Source organism: Anser anser (assembly GCF_964211835.1).
Source record: "Anser anser genome assembly, chromosome: 12".
Classification (NCBI taxonomy): domain Eukaryota; kingdom Metazoa; phylum Chordata; class Aves; order Anseriformes; family Anatidae; genus Anser; species Anser anser.
The window spans coordinates 3,617,109-3,632,580 of record NC_139733.1 but is presented as its reverse complement, the minus strand read 5'-3'; the positions used below and the strand labels follow the sequence as shown (position 1 = coordinate 3,632,580).

Here is a 15,472-nt window from a genome sequence, read left to right as displayed (position 1 = left end):
ATCCCCATCTCTCCCCATCCCTAAACTAGCTTATATTTAACCTAGCTGCATAAAATGGAACAAACAATCTGAAAAGAGTCGTGAGAAGTACTTGACTTGGTGCTGCCATTGAGGTTAGAAAGTTAAAGCAGAAGAAATAAATTGCTACAAATCCAAAATTATGTGACCACAATTCTAGACCCAATCGAGTTTAGTGGTGTTTCATTGTTTTAAATTCACCTTTCAATTTCTGAAAAGAAAAGCTGGAAAACTGCAGACTAATGGAAGTAAAGCATAACCTAAAAATAGAGAGGGTATGTATGATCACATAAAGAATTCAGGGAAGGGAACATCTCAGCAACTGAGGAAGACCATGGAGCAGTTTCAGGGCATCTCTCCTCCTTGTATTGGAAAAGTGATCGTAGAAACCTTTATTCATTTATTCCTCGGGCAAATATGTATTTGTTGTAGTTTTCTTATAAAAAACGACTCTGAAAGAGCTTTTTCAGCCATAACGGAAGTAAACTTCAGCCACCTCAGAGTACTCAGCCCTTACCAGGTGGGTTTGGGCAGAGCCAGCAGCAAGATCCCCATCGCTGCAGTAGCACAGCACAGCTGAGGGAAAGCAGATGTACCCGGGTACATCAGCAGCCAAAGGGGTCTTCCTTTGTAGCTAAGCATAGCTCAAATAAGGCACGGAAGGGACTGACAGTGTTTCCAAGAAAACACAAAACTATGTCAATTTTAATATCATGTACAGCTGCATTTAGTACCTACCGCTGCCACCCCAGGATCTTGTCCGAGTGGATTACACCCACAGCAGCTGTGCACATACTCTGGGAGTAGGGATGTTTTGTTGGCTACTGATGCTCTCAGCTCTCAAGATAATGCAGCTCCACCACATTACATGAACACCCAAGTGCTGAGTGCAAGCAGGACATCAGCTTTGCAAGCACTGAGACAGAGTCAGGCCAGAGGGGACGGCTGCAGTGACCGGCTGCAGCCCAGTCATCTCCTTGCCTCTGGCAATAACGCCATCAGTGCAAGTTCCTGTGCAGTCTTAATCTCTATCTTCAATACTTGGCACAAAATTTAGTGCAGCACAAGTGCCTAAGTTGCAAGCCTTAGAGTTCCCTTAGAGACAGGAAAGAAACAGAGTCTGCTCACTTACTAGACCATCACCCCGGGCTAGGAATCACGCTTCTGCCATATCAGAGACCTTACCAGCAAAGCCTCTCTAGACCAGGAGGTTCAATCTAAATCCCAAATCCAAACAGGCAGTTTATTTCTGTAATTTTAGCTTTTACATCAGTAACAGACCCACTCCTATACACTTGAAATACTACAATTAGAACTGGATAAAAAATTTTTCTATAGAGATAGATGCACACATATAAAAATTCACATTGCATCATCACATACAAATCTCCCATCTAGATTAAGTGCATAAATATTGTGGCAGTTTGTGCTTGCTTGGTTTTTAAAGAGCATAAAAGCAAATTCCCTCAGACTGCAGCACGGATGTTCTGTAAGAGGCTGTTCTACATTTGTAAGAAACAATAAACAGGAGAGAACTGAGAGATGATTTCGTATTTTAAAACTAAGTAGAACATAAAGTGAATATTTCCCCCAGAAGAGCTCTCCTGATTTTAACTAATTCATTATGGTAAAACAAAGGAGAAATATATTAACCTGAGTTCTGTGGGAGTTTTTGCATTCAGCCCAGTTTCTGTGGAGCCCCAGGAGTGGCAGGATGGCACATCTGGAACATGCAGGAACAAAACAGGAGATTTGGAAACATTTTTATTGCTCACCAGAGGAAAGAGCACTGCAGACACTCTGCACCCCAACACAGTTCCACAGCACTTGTTTACTGCGTGTACTTGAAAAACTAAAAGAAACGGGATTTAAAGGAGACCCCATATGATATTGCTTTAGGGGGATTTTTGCAGAGAATTGCTTGGGGCAATACCCCAGTGCACTGGGTTCTACACAGCTACAGACCCAGTCCTGCAGAAATCCTTCCCTGTGAAGCCCCAGATTCAGGACAGAACTTGACAATTTCCCAGCAGTATTTAGATGCCATAAACATTGGTTTTCTGTAGACTACAGTCACCTCCAGTGTTCAGAGCCATAAAATCTCTCCTAGATCTGATGTAGTGCAGCATACAACAGAAGACCACTGAACTCCAGCTACACACAGCACCTTCTGGCCTTTACTCCTTATTTAAATAACCGAGAAGTTTCTTTACTTCCTGCTAGGTTTGTTCTTTCAAGATGACTCCCATATGTCTGTTGCCCTGAGTTCATAGAAAAGAGACTCTCACTCTTAGAGAAGACGGGGAATAAAAGGTGAAGTCCCCAAGTGCAGCTGATTGCTGCACCTCGCAGTTCCTGTTGCTGGCCCTGTGGCTCTCGGGGACAGTCCAAGCCTCAAGGATTTGTTAGGTGTGGAGCAGGCTTCCAGCCCAAACTGCCACGGGTAAGCTCTGACATCCTCTGTACACCCATTGAGAGATGCAGGTAGAATTACCAAGGCAACTTGCTGGACTGAACCTGCTCCTCCTGCAGTGTGACACCGATGACACCGATTTTGTGTTTTATGCATAGGTTTGTATTCTGTTATTATTCTAAAACCAAGATAACTTCACTTGCACAGTCAGCAATGCCATTTCTGTCCTGACATTTTGGTCTCCCATATGGAAACTGAAGACAACAGTTGTGATACAGGAGCCTCAGCTGGATACTCTCACAAGTAAGGTGGTTAAAGGAAAACAACCTAAGTTATGCTATTTTGGCATACACATAACGTTGGCAACAAACCACCAGACGATAACTAACAGTCCATGCACTAGGAGACCGAGCAAAGCAGCACTTATTATTCTTCCTCTCCTTCTGCTCTAAATCTGATCCTGAACCTAATTAAACCCGAGTGACACCAAATATTACCAAGGTTAAATTACAAGCCACTGCAGAACCGGAGACTCTTTCAGGTTGTGAGGGATCACGAGAGATCCCCAGTCCTGCTTTCAGACAGGGCGAACACCGAATCCAGCACCCAGAAGTGTTGCCAATCCAACCCTTAAACATCACCAAGCAGTGAGTGCTGGAACAAATACTGAAACAGACACCACAGGCAAGCTCCCTGTGCCTGCATCCCACTTACCTGCTGTTTCCCAGCCTGGCAGCTCAGCACCTGCAGACTTTTCACCCATTCAGTATGGCCCTCCAAGGATCCCTCACCTCCCACCAAGTTTCCTTTCTGGTTCATGTTACCCCAAATGCCCGTTCCCACCACGAACTGCCCAGTGATTTACATTGCCATAGGATGGCCACCACCTCCCGTGCCTGTTCGGAGAGCTGCTTTGACCAAAGGCACCCAGTAGGGGAAATCAGTGACACGATCACACAAAGCTACTAGAAAGCAGTGCCATTTAACCAATATATCCCATAGCCAGAGTGCTATGGCACACAAGACGTCTCTGCCTATAAAGCAGCCTTCCTTTAGTTCTGTTAACGAACCTGCAAACACTGCAGAGATGCTGGCATGCTCCAGCAGGTTCCTGAGAAAGCACTGGAAGAAATTGCTGAAGATGAAGGCAGGCATTTGAATGCCTTCCAAAGAAAGTAACGTCCCCGAGAGTATCGTGATGTACTCAGCCACTTCCAGCTACACGGGATGAAGGCACAAATGACAAAGTTTCTTCCTAAACGTTTTATTTGCTCTTATTAGTTCCTTAAGATTCATCTCTATTCCCCTACTAGCACTGAGGCAGTTATCTGGAAACCTATCTATAGCTCACGTCAGGAATTTCAGTTGGCAGCAGATTGTTGGAATTGGAGAGACCGAGTAAATGAGGACGTTTTCTTGTATCTTACAGAATCGCTGCCTTTCCTTACAGCTGGTATGTCATCACTCCAGCAACCAATGTCCCTGCATTACAGCAGCTCCCATTATTTACATTTCCCAGCACTTTCTTTAGGAGCCCCGCACAGCCCCACTGGCAGGTACAGGTTTTCTTTGTGCCTAGAGAAGCCCTGCTTGCTCTGAATACTGGCTCACCTTATGATTAGCAACCATAATCCGTGGCTTTTACTGCAAGCATTTTACCAGTGATAGTTTTGGATATTAACAAGCTTATCAGAAAGTAACAAAACAGCCAAGAAAGCCTCAGCCTCCCCATCCCACGCAGTTCAAGAGGAGAAATTCTCACTGACAGGAGTCTGCTCTGGCCCCTATTTAGCAGGTATCACATTATAGTGCAGTAATCATTTCTCTCTTGCTCTCTGCGAAGTGGGAAGTGAAGTTACCATCGTTCTCTTAACAATGTGAAAGATTAAGGAGTTCATTTCCAAATCGCTGCAATAAAGCACAATTGGCAGTCAGGGTGAGAAGGAGAATAAAAAAAATTGTACAAGTAGCAGGCTGAAGCAGCAAATTGCACTTTTGAAGCAAGGCATGAGGCTTGGCTATGTGTTCTCCTTTGAGGACTTGGAGGTACCTGTCTTCTGAGGAAACCAGGAACAGGCAGGGGACAGGTAACCTCTGCAGAGCCAAACCCGAGCTGCCACTGCTCCGCACGAAGGGGCTGAGAAGGGGGAGTGTGATTTCCCTCCCCTTTCACACGCCAAACAGCTCCTTCTCTGTGGTTTAGTTAGACTATAAATAAAAGTGTCCTGTCATCATCTTTGCTGATCCACCCCCTCTGCTCTCCTTCGGGCTGGCTCTGCCTTTCCTGGATTCCCTGTGCAAGAGCAAGAGCTGAGGGGAAGCTCCTGGGGCCGACACGGGACATTCAGGCAGCGTTTGTCCCTCTGGATCACCCTCCTCGTGCCAGAAATCCTTCCAGGTCCTCGTGATGGAGCCTTGGACACCGGGTGCCTCTGCCGGGCCCCAGGTGGCTGGCTTTTAGTGGCAGGAGGCACAGAGTCCACTGTTTGATTGAATATTGCATATTAGAGACGTGCTCGGGCAAGGCTTATCATGCCATCTCTACAGAGCACATGATGTGCTGAGCTCTCAGACAGGGGCACAGCCTGCTCCCAGCACAGGTGAGGAGGCAACAACAAAGAGAACAGGCCATTCAGCTGAGCATCGCCTGCATGCAACTCCGGCCAGCTTCATTTGAGTGTTTGTTTCCTTTTTCTTTCTTTCTTAAAAACAAACAAAAACCAGCAACAAACCAAAAAGCAGTGTTTATGTATGCACAGTGCATATGAATGTACCATAGTGATACACATTTTCACTTGCCTCAAAATGCAGGTTTTTAGCTGGGATAGAAGCAAATGGTTCTTCCTGTGCCGTGTCTGACTCAGCCTGAAGCTCCTGCCTAACCCTGGAAGCGAGGTTCCCTCCGAGCTGCAGGAAGCCGGATCACTTGGGAAAACTCCCAGTCGGATGGCGCTGCAGATGCTCCAATTGTCAAGCTCCAAGTCCTTCAATAACATGATAATATCAGGGAAATGGCAAGGGACAAAAGACCAATGTGCCTCCTTTTGTCCCAGTTTGCCTTCTCCCTTGCTATCTTTTCTATGCAGAACACAAACCCTTCCAGGCAAAGGCTCTTGGTTCCCACACAGCGTGTAATACAATGGGACCCTAACTCATGCCTACAGATCTTTCCCTAACACATTTTTATTATCCAGCTTGCCATCTTGGGGTTTACTGACTTTTGTATTTATGTTTTCAACACGGGAATTCAGAAGAGAGCCCAGAAAAGAGCAGAACCACCTCAGAATGCATTTTAAAGCTGTTTTCCATTTCACAAATCCCCATCTTCACTGCACAGGGAGCACAAGGGAGAGCTCTCCGAACCTCTCAGGTTCCCTTCCCTCCCCACAGACGCTGAGCAATTTAACTCCCTGCTTTTTCTAGGTGGCTGCATCTGTTCAGCACGGATGTGATTTATATCAGGCATTAGAGCACTGTGCTCAGGAGCTTGCTAATCTTCCAAAAACACTTTAGTGTATCAGCTCTATCTATATATATGTACCTATCTATCTATAGACCTTACTTTGTCTCCCTTGTGAGAATGCAGTACTTTTGGCACAGGCAGAGACTATTATTTCAGTTAACATGGGCAAATGAGTGCAATGGACAACATCAATAACACATACCAAATATTTCCCTAAGTCAGAGGTCTTTCAGGACACCACTGGAGATGCCTCTGGTGGCTCCCACAGAAGCACTCAGTGCTTGGTACATAGTCTAAAAACTAAAATTTCACTTTTCACCTTAAACAAGAGTTAGATTTCTGGTCAACTGAACAAGTTAGAAATGAAAGAAGCGTGCCACGTTACAGTTTGTACTCCAGGACAGAGAACTGAGTAGCTTCTAAACTCCTCTGAAGTCAATACTGGTACATAATCACAGAATCACAGAATTGTAGGGGTTGGAATGGACCTCGAAAGATCATCAGGTCCAACCCCCCTCCCAAAGCAGGTTCCTTAGCCAGGCTGCCCAGGTAGGCGTCCAGATGGGCCTTGAATATCTCCAGAGAAGGAGACTCCACAACCTCCCTGGGCAGCCTGTCCCAGTGCTCCGTCACCCTCACCGTGAAGAAGTTCTTTCGCAAGTTGGTGTGGAACTTCCTTGTGGCCATTACCCCTTGTCGTGTCCACACAAACCACTGAAAAGAGGTTGGCCAAATCCCCGTCTCCCACACCTCAGGTATTTATAAACATTGATGAGATCCCCTCTCATTCTTCTTTTCTTCAGGCTGAACAGCCCCAGGTCTCTCAGCCTTTCCTCATAGGGAAGATGCTCCAGGCCCCGTATCATCTTTGTGGCCCTCCGCTGGACTCTTTCCAGGAGATCCCTGTCTTTTTTGTACCGGGGAGCCCAGAACTGGACACAGTACTCCAGGTGAGGCCTGACCAGGGCAGAGTAGAGAGGGAGGATCACCTCCCTTGACCTGCTGGCCACACTCCTTTTAATGCACGCCAGGATCCCATTGGCCCTCTTGCTTCCTGGAGCTCGAGATTATGTAAAAAAAAACACTAAGTGACAAGAAAATGAGTCATCCATTCTTTGCTCTTTTGTAATTTGCTACGGGATGAAGTTTTAGGGTTTATTTTTAAACAAACAAAGATTTATTGATTATAGGGTTTTTTTTCCTCTTTTTTTTCTTTTTAGTTTGAAGCCTCTTCTTCTAAGTCAGTGTGCCAGTGTCTCATGCCTGTAATAGTTTGCCCCTGAAGTGCCCATAGAATAGATCAAATGGTTGAGATATAATCTTGAGATATGGGAACAGGTTTGACTTTTTACAGTTCCAAAGTCTTCCCTCTGTAGACAAGGGCAAGAATTTTGGCTTAGCTATACGAAGGTGTTTGTATGCCTTATTCCTATTTAAGTACCTAATTCTTATTACATAGGAGCTACAAATGTAAGCACCTCTACAAATCTGGGATCAACTGAGCTTTACAGCTATCCATCTTTGAAACAGGGGTAACTGTACTTGGTTGCTCCACATGTCAATAGCAAGAACAAGTACATCCAGAACGCCCTCAGATCGACAGAAACAGATACAAACCCAAAAGTTTATCCAAACAGCCTTCTCCTGCTCAGCTTCCAACACTACACTCATTCCCCCCATTTATCCTCCCTTGGACCCAGCCTACCCCAACAACTCCAGAATGAGTACCGAGTATGATACTTTGCTCAGGAGCCTGCTTCTACAGGGACATTCACAAACGAAGACAAATCAATTAGAGGCAGGAAGTCAACGTACAGAAGTTAAAGCCTGCTGGATTTCCCGACCCCCCTCTTGGAGTGAGCCGCGCTGAATCTCAATCCTCCTTTCCAAAGGATTAACATGGATTAATGACTGGCAGACTGACAGCCTTCAAACCGTAACCAAGGGATCATCGTCGGCCCGTCTCCATTCCTATTGCATTCCTGTGGTGACTGGTGCTGGACATCCAACTATTTAATATGAATACTGATGACCTGGAATAAAATAGAAAATCATCACAGGCAAAGCTTGCTAAGGACACAAAGACAGAAGAGCAGCTAACAGCAGAGAAATCCAGCTCCCTTGGTAAGCTGCCTGCAGACTGACAGCAGGCATTCTGACACAGCAAAGCACCAAATGTGTACCAAGTGTGCACCAAATCTGCAGGAGGCCGGAGGACGGCAGCAAGTTGGGGCTGAGGAGGGCTGCAGAGTTGAAACAGAGAAACACCTGGTCTGGTATTCCCAGTGCTGCCTGGGGCCACAAAGATGAACACTGGCTATGACTGGAGAGACAGAAATATCGAGAAACAGCTCGAAAATCCTCCTATTTCTGTACCTGGCACAGGTTTGCCGGCTTCTGAAGTGTCATGCCTAGTGCTGGTGTTGACAGGAGAGGCAGACTATTAGTTTGGGAATGGCTCAGGGGAGCATGGTAGAAATATCACACACACAAAGAAATCTCATAGATTTGCTGGAGGAAGAGTAATGGGATTACTTCGTGGGCAGTTATAAATACCTAAGGTCAGGGACTAAACATTTTTTGGCTCCTTGGACTAACCAGCTACAGCATAACCAGCCAAGCTGAGCACACACAGCGTGGTGCTACAAAGACGGCACACACGTTGATGGGGATGGCCAAGGGGGATTTTCCTAAATGCAGCTGTGAATTTGCAACCTCCAGCAATTTTTACATCAGAAGTGGATGTTTTTCTAAAAAATTAACTAAAGGGACCCTGATGACATTTGTTAGGTGCGTGACGAGAACGCTCCCTTCCAGCCTTACAGAGCATGCTTCCGTATTCCCCTATTAACGCACTGTATAAAGGACGTTGCGGTGATGGTGTCAGCACTGAAAGCTGCAACCAAGCACTGAGCTGCAGGACTTGTGTGCGAGCAAGCCCTCCTCTGCCAGGGCAGCCCAGCCACTGCTGCCAGCTGTGTTCACTCGGTGTTTGCGGTCAGTCCAGTCCTGCCTCTTCTATCCCTCGCCAGCTCGAGGAGACCTGCACCAAGAAACGCAGCCCTGAAGAACCCTTACTCAAATGCTCACACAGGTGTTACAATTTTATGGCTAAAACAATCCCCTCTCTCTCATGCTCAGAGTTTTATTGGAATATTGATCCTGCCCTGTGCGAGCTGGGGTGCTAATACCTCGACAGAGATATTTACAGTCCCCTGTCACCGTGCTCCTGCGGTGTGGTGCCATATCTCACTGCTACCTGCAAGGCTGTTGCTAAGCCATATTATTCACTGTTTGTTTTCCTGGATTCCAATTTCTGTGGGTTTTGAGCACCACTTTAAAAGCATTAATGTCAGTTTTCATACATTTGCTACTGAAATTGAAAATAGCTTTTTGTGTTGCCTTGAATAAGAAATGAGGACACTATGAACCCTAAACAGTGAGGTGCCAATATTCTCCTCCACAAATGCAGTTCTCCATATAAATTCAGACACCCTTTAAAACGATATTATATTTCCAAAGCAAATGCAGATAACCTCTAGCAACCTTAGTTTTCCACTGAAATTCAGTTGCAGAGCACTTTTATAATGGTCATATAGAGGAAAGCTGTCATCTTGTCATACCAAGAACCACAGCCTGTCCCTTTATAAACCATTTTGACACTGGCTGACAAGAAATGTCAATTTTTATATTTTTAGAGAACAAATCAGCTTTCTGGTCTCTTGAACCAATACACTTTAAAAATGTGTATCCAGCCTGAGATTCTACAGATAATAATTAGATTGATTACCCATAAGAAAAACCAAGCTCAGTTTACGACAGTGCCATATTGCCTTCAGACACTGACATTCCTACGTGACTCCCAGGACGCTGGCTCTCAGCCTGAGTCAGGGAAAGACTGCAGGAGTCACCATGTCTTGTGCATGCTTCTGAAGAAAACTTCAGAGCATTTTCTCTGGAAGAGGCACCAGAGCCATAGCATTTACCACCTGAACCAGTGCTCTGGCTCTCACAGGCAGCGGCTGCCAGCCCTGACACTTGCTGTTACCAGGTCCTGGCTTTACCTCCCTAGAACTTGTCCAACTCCCATGTCTGGTTAATGGTTCTCCTCCAGGTGAAAACTAGTTTTAATTTTGTCAGAAATTCTTAACCAAAGTATTGTTCCAATGTTAGGATACAGATTTATTTTTTTTTTACATCCTTTCACATGAGAATCATTAATTCTTACAAGTTTTACCTTTTTTTTGCAGGGTTGCTTTCTATTGTTTTAATCCTGCCAAAGACACAGGAGTAATTACAAAGCCAAAGGCGACACATGAACAACTTGCTCCAATGTCAAGTAATTGGTCCTGATTTCAAAAAAATGCCATTCCCTTGGTGGAACACACACCAGCTCTGGGCAAGCCGATGGCAAGGCGCAGCACGGGGTAACATTTGGGTACCGAAGCCAGCACACGTGCGAGTGCAAAGCCCTGTGGCAAGCAAGTCCCTGGGGATTTGGTTCTGCGTAACTAAGAAGGGGATTGCACCCATGTGATACCAGTGTCTGCCTTAGGAACTTTCACGAGAGGCACATCGGATTTGCTTTATCCCTTCAAAACGGCAACGGGAAGTAATCTCTAAGAAAAGAGGAAAGCATTAGTATACTGCCTGTAAGGGATTGCTCCCTTACAGACCTAGAGTAAAACATCAGCCTGCTAAGCCTCGCGCTGACTTTGGAAACCAAGGAAAAAGTGCTAATATGACACACATTTGACACAAAAATCATCTCTAAGGCAAAAAAAAAGATCGTGGTTATTGCAGAATAATGTAGTATCTGGTTGTCTGCTGGTGGAAAGTAAAGAGAGAAAATTAACTGAAGAGCTATTTGCAGTCAAAGAACAACAGAAATCTGACGAGGGACGGGCAGCGCTGCCAGGGAAGGCAGCATGTGCTTGGTAATGACAGCAGGGCTTAATAACATTTGTAGAAATGGGGAAGAAGAGATCTCATTTTTGTCACAACTGGAGATGTTCCTGGATCATTGTTGCTTCCCTGGGGCAAGGGGGCTCTGGCTGAGTGTCTCCATCTGCACCAGGGCTTCTCCTCCTTCCTTTCAGCCTGGTCCCAAGGTGGCTCGGAGGGGACAGCAAGGTGGGGGCAGTGGGATGGGGACACCTGCTCCCACCACCACTCCACCTCCAGCTCCTGCGCTTCTCCAGTGGGGAGACTAAGACACCAAAGTGACCCCTTGCTTCCACCCCTGTGGTAGCCCTATGGGCCTGGCCAAACCCACAAGGACATTTCCTTTCCAATTACTATTCACAATTTAAAGCAGAAGCTTCACTTCTTTGTGAAGGTGAAGAACAAGTCACTCACATGGTCGGCTTTTCCTTACTGCAGCCACAAACCCCCCTCAGCCCTACAAGCGCACTGGGGCGCTGTCTGAGCTCAGCTCAGCTTTGGCTACAATTACCCCAGAGCTCCACTTTCGAGGTCTCAGCCTGCTGGCTGAGCCCCATTCCTCTGCGGGGAACCGCACCCCCAAGAAACCCACATCTGAAACTGGTGACAGATCCTGAAGCCGCCCCAGTCTCTCATTCTGGGAGTCCTCGCTCAGACTCCCTGAAGAGAAGTAAGTAACGACTTTCCCTGTGCCAGGTGCCAATCTGAAGTAAAATACCTCTTTTCTTGGCACTGTTTTTTGCCACCTTCCTGGGCCGCACAAGCTGTGAGTACTGTAGCTCAGTTCACCCCCAGACCAAGCAGGGCAGCGCTCTTGGGCCTTTCCCACCACGCAGGAACATGCAACCAGAGGCTCCAAAGCATTTCTTTAACTCCATCCTTCTGATGCAAACACCATAAATACCATAAAACAATCACTAACCTTCAAAAAATGTTTAACAAAGTGATCATTTTGGAAAATATATTTTTACCCTACCCAGGTACCCCCATTTCCACCCCCAGCTTTACCCAGCACACGAGTGCAGGCGACACGAAGTGGAGGCAGCCGGGGTTCCACCGCGCGGACAGCGCACCGCCAGCTTCCCTTGCCTTGTGCTGTTTTGGCAGCTTGACCCGAGTCTGAGCAAGATACAACTAACACCCAAACAGATTAAATGATGCAGAATTATCTAGCACATCAGTAAACAATTTCTATAAGATTAGATAATATTTTTTCTTGCTTTTTTTTTCTCCAGCACTGCACTGCTGGAAGCCACAACGGACGTAAGAGCAGAGTACAGGGTTTGGGGGTGCCGAGCCACAGCTCACAGCACGACTGCAACGTTCCTGCCTCGTGTGATTGACCTGAAGCTGACGGGATGCCCCGGGACTGCGACTGCCCCGGTCACAACCTATGCAGGACGGGAGGAACAGCAGCTTCGAACCGCGCACTGCCTCCAGCACTGCCCTGGGTCCCTGCTCTGAGCTGATCTGATCTGCTCAGCCCTAGCCTTCCCCAGCACAAAGCAATCCAGCCTGGAGCCAGAAGCCTGGGAGGAGTTTCACATTATTTTTGGAGAAAAATAAATCCTAGTTAATTTCTTTGCAGAGAGCAAAACCCCCTAGCGTGCAGGCAGCTACTAGCCTGTGCTGCAAGGTAGGGTCAGAGGCCCCTGCTCTGGGGCAGCCAGGGCTCTCCTGTCTGTGCTCTTCCCTTGCTTCAGCTTGTACTGCAGGCACAAGAGCAAGAAGCCCCATAAACTTCGCTGCAAGGAGGAAACAGTGCCATGAAACTGAACAATGGCACAAGTCTTGTGTACATCTAGGGACAGCTAAAGCCACGTTGGAAATCCCTGATTATCCGGGGCTTGACAGGAGGCAGAAATTATCTCATGCTTCAAAACCAAACAAAGGTAAATAGTCAGATCCTCAATTAAATTTAACAGAGCTGTAACTAAATCCATCTATTTATACCAGCTAAGGAGTTGCTCACTGTCATTCTTTACAAAGAAATATTTTTTCGGGGTGAATGCTCAGCATTTTTTACAGTCCTGCAGACCCCCAGTGCACTTTTAAATGTCTTATAGCAATGCATCATTAAGCCCTTTTTATTTTAACCTTTTGCCCTTTTCACTTCATGCAATGAATTTGTCACAGTCCCTATGTGGTATATTCAAATATAATTGCTAGAAGCTCTGCAACATCATCAGTTTGCTCATTTAGAAAGGGCAGTGCTTGACGGATACACAAACACAAGCCTAACATCAACTTCAAGAACGCCCGAAGCTGATATTGGTTAATATTTCTTCTTCCAGCTTGTTAAAGGCACTGAACAAAGAAAATAGCACCGGCCAGGAAAGCACTGACGCATTACTATTGATCAAGACAGTCTAAACAGCACAAGATGCTGAAGAGGGAGAATACTCTTTGCCCCGACACAAGCAGTCTGGGACAGAAACATGAGAACAAGTGACACAGCCTGCTGCTGCAGTCGGCTGGCACAGAGATAGAGACGACTTCCAAGGTGTGCCCTACACCTCACACACAGCAGAACATCAAAAGGGGCTGGGTTTTGTCCTCTCCCCTCATACCAACAAACTGGCTGCCTCCTGAGTGCTTCCCCTGGCCGGCTGCATGCAGGAACCACCAAGGTAGTGCCTCCCGCCCCCTGCCAAATGCCAGCGCCGTGCTGAGTGGAGTAACTGGGGTCAGAGTGGAAATGTTACAAATGTCCGGGGCTCCACAGCGGCCTCCTCACAACACCGTGCGTGGGGAACCGTGGCAAGTGCTCCACACTGCAGGACCGAGAACCGCCACCTCTGCTGTGCATTACCTGGCTCAACCACAGGGCTGCTGCAGCAGGAGAACAAAGCCCACAGTAGCCAGTGGCACTTGAATGACTGTTAAATAAAGGTGAGTTCGTCTAAAACAGGCTCCTCTGCATTGACACAGAATAAAAGAAAGCAAGCTATGGGAAACAGCAAGACAAAGAGAGGAAGAAATTAAAGATGGAAAAAAAAATAGATCCACTTGAATATAGTGCATTGGGTAGCTGCTTAAAGGGAATCCATGTCACAAGTTTTCGGCAGTTCCCCTGAGGCTAGCAGCAACAGCAGCGCTACCTCCCCTGGCTGCTGGCATGGCACACTGTAACTCTCACAGAGGTTACAAAGGGATCCATGTCTAAGACATTTGTATGGTTAAAAGCACTTCCAAGTGTCTCTTGTACAGCGTTAGATTTTTTTCAAGACACCTAGGAAGTACTTCCATACTTTAATCCCTGAAAAGAGCTGAAAAAAATCTTCCCTTACAGGCAAGAAAACTGTTCCCTTCTGGATACAGGTGCTCTCCTCCCAAATCCACCACTTGCAGAGAAGGGGGACTGGCACAAACACAGCACCGATGTGCTCCGGCACAGTAATTACTCTGTTCCCTCTGTAAAGATGTTTATAATGAACATAAACACGTATTCCTCATTTTCAGTGTTCTACTATGTTTTCTCTCTCTCCAAATAGCTCCAGCATCAAACAAGAAATGGGTAACTTTATTGTCTTCCTCTCAGAAGCAGCTATAAGCATCTATCAGTGCCAAGGCAATCAATGAGCACAGGAAAAAAGATTTGTGACTCCCATTTCTGCCTGCCCCACACCACCTTTAGACATACAGGGGCTATTACAGTTGCCCGACTGCACTCACCTCGCGGGACTTCATGTGGTTTGCATTTAGCAGAAAGCCTCACGTGCCCACAGCAAAGCTCTGAGATGGTGGCATCGTTCTCCTAAAACCTCACATTCGTGCTCCTCTTCTTGGAAAAATGAAATGAGCCTTACGGAAATCCCCTAGTAGGCAAAATAGAGACTGGAGAATGAATTAACCAAACAAGCATACTGAAATCTAGGAAACTTAGAAAAGATTAAAGTGAATTCTAAATAATCCAGCTGAATGGATGAGTCTCATTTGCCTCTATCAAAAGCTGGGCCAGATTATGCTGTGCAGACGGTTCCCCACAGGCACAGCAGGCCAGGACTGCTCATTTTGCTGCTTCCCCTTTCTCACTTGCTTTGTACCTGCTCAAGCCCTGCTGGACCCAGTACACAACCTACTGGATCATGTGGAAGCTCACCAGAAATTCAGGGACAGAGGTATTACAAAGCAACACATCGTCTAGCAAAAACATAGCTTCCAGCCTCAACACTTCTCATACCCTCTGCATATTCTGAGAGGTGACAAAGATTTGGTAAAAACTGTTCTATGAGAGGTTTCATTTTCATTTTCTGCAGTCTTGGTGCTGAGAGGTCCTTGCTCACTGCAAAGACCATGATGCTCAGTCATAATAAAGAACTCAGTCATCACTTGCACTGCCCTTGCACTGTACCAAAGGCCCAAATGCAGGTGGTGGAGAAAGATTCACATTGGAGTCAGCTCATTCCTGGAATGCTGTGACTTTCCAAACCGTTACTGCATGTTACTCTTCACCCTCATCGCTGTGTTTCTCATTATCTCCGGAATTAGACACCTGTCAAAGTCCATCCCATTTCTAGGGAAGGGAATAAATTATTGAATACTCGCTATGTCTGCTTGCATTGTCACTTCCTTTTTTTGCTTGCACTTGGCAGCTCTCTTGTTTTTGTTTTTGCCTTTGCCAACTCTTCTTT

At 46.3% G+C, this 15,472-nt stretch overlaps 1 protein-coding gene across 3 annotated transcripts in view; it reads right to left on the bottom strand.

Moving 5' to 3' along the window:
* SUSD3 (sushi domain containing 3) overlaps positions 1 to 15,472 on the bottom strand; it is a 74,870-nt gene that overhangs the window by 42,576 nt on the left and 16,822 nt on the right. For 2 of the 3 annotated variants that reach the window (XM_083795976.1, XM_083795975.1), the window contains exon 4: positions 1,672 to 1,741. In XM_083795976.1, coding sequence (XP_083652102.1) covers positions 1,672 to 1,741 — 70 coding nt within the window. Of the gene's footprint in view, positions 1 to 1,671; positions 1,742 to 3,501; positions 5,195 to 15,472 lie in introns of those variants that run through there. The other variant, XM_083795977.1, reaches the window with a different exon arrangement.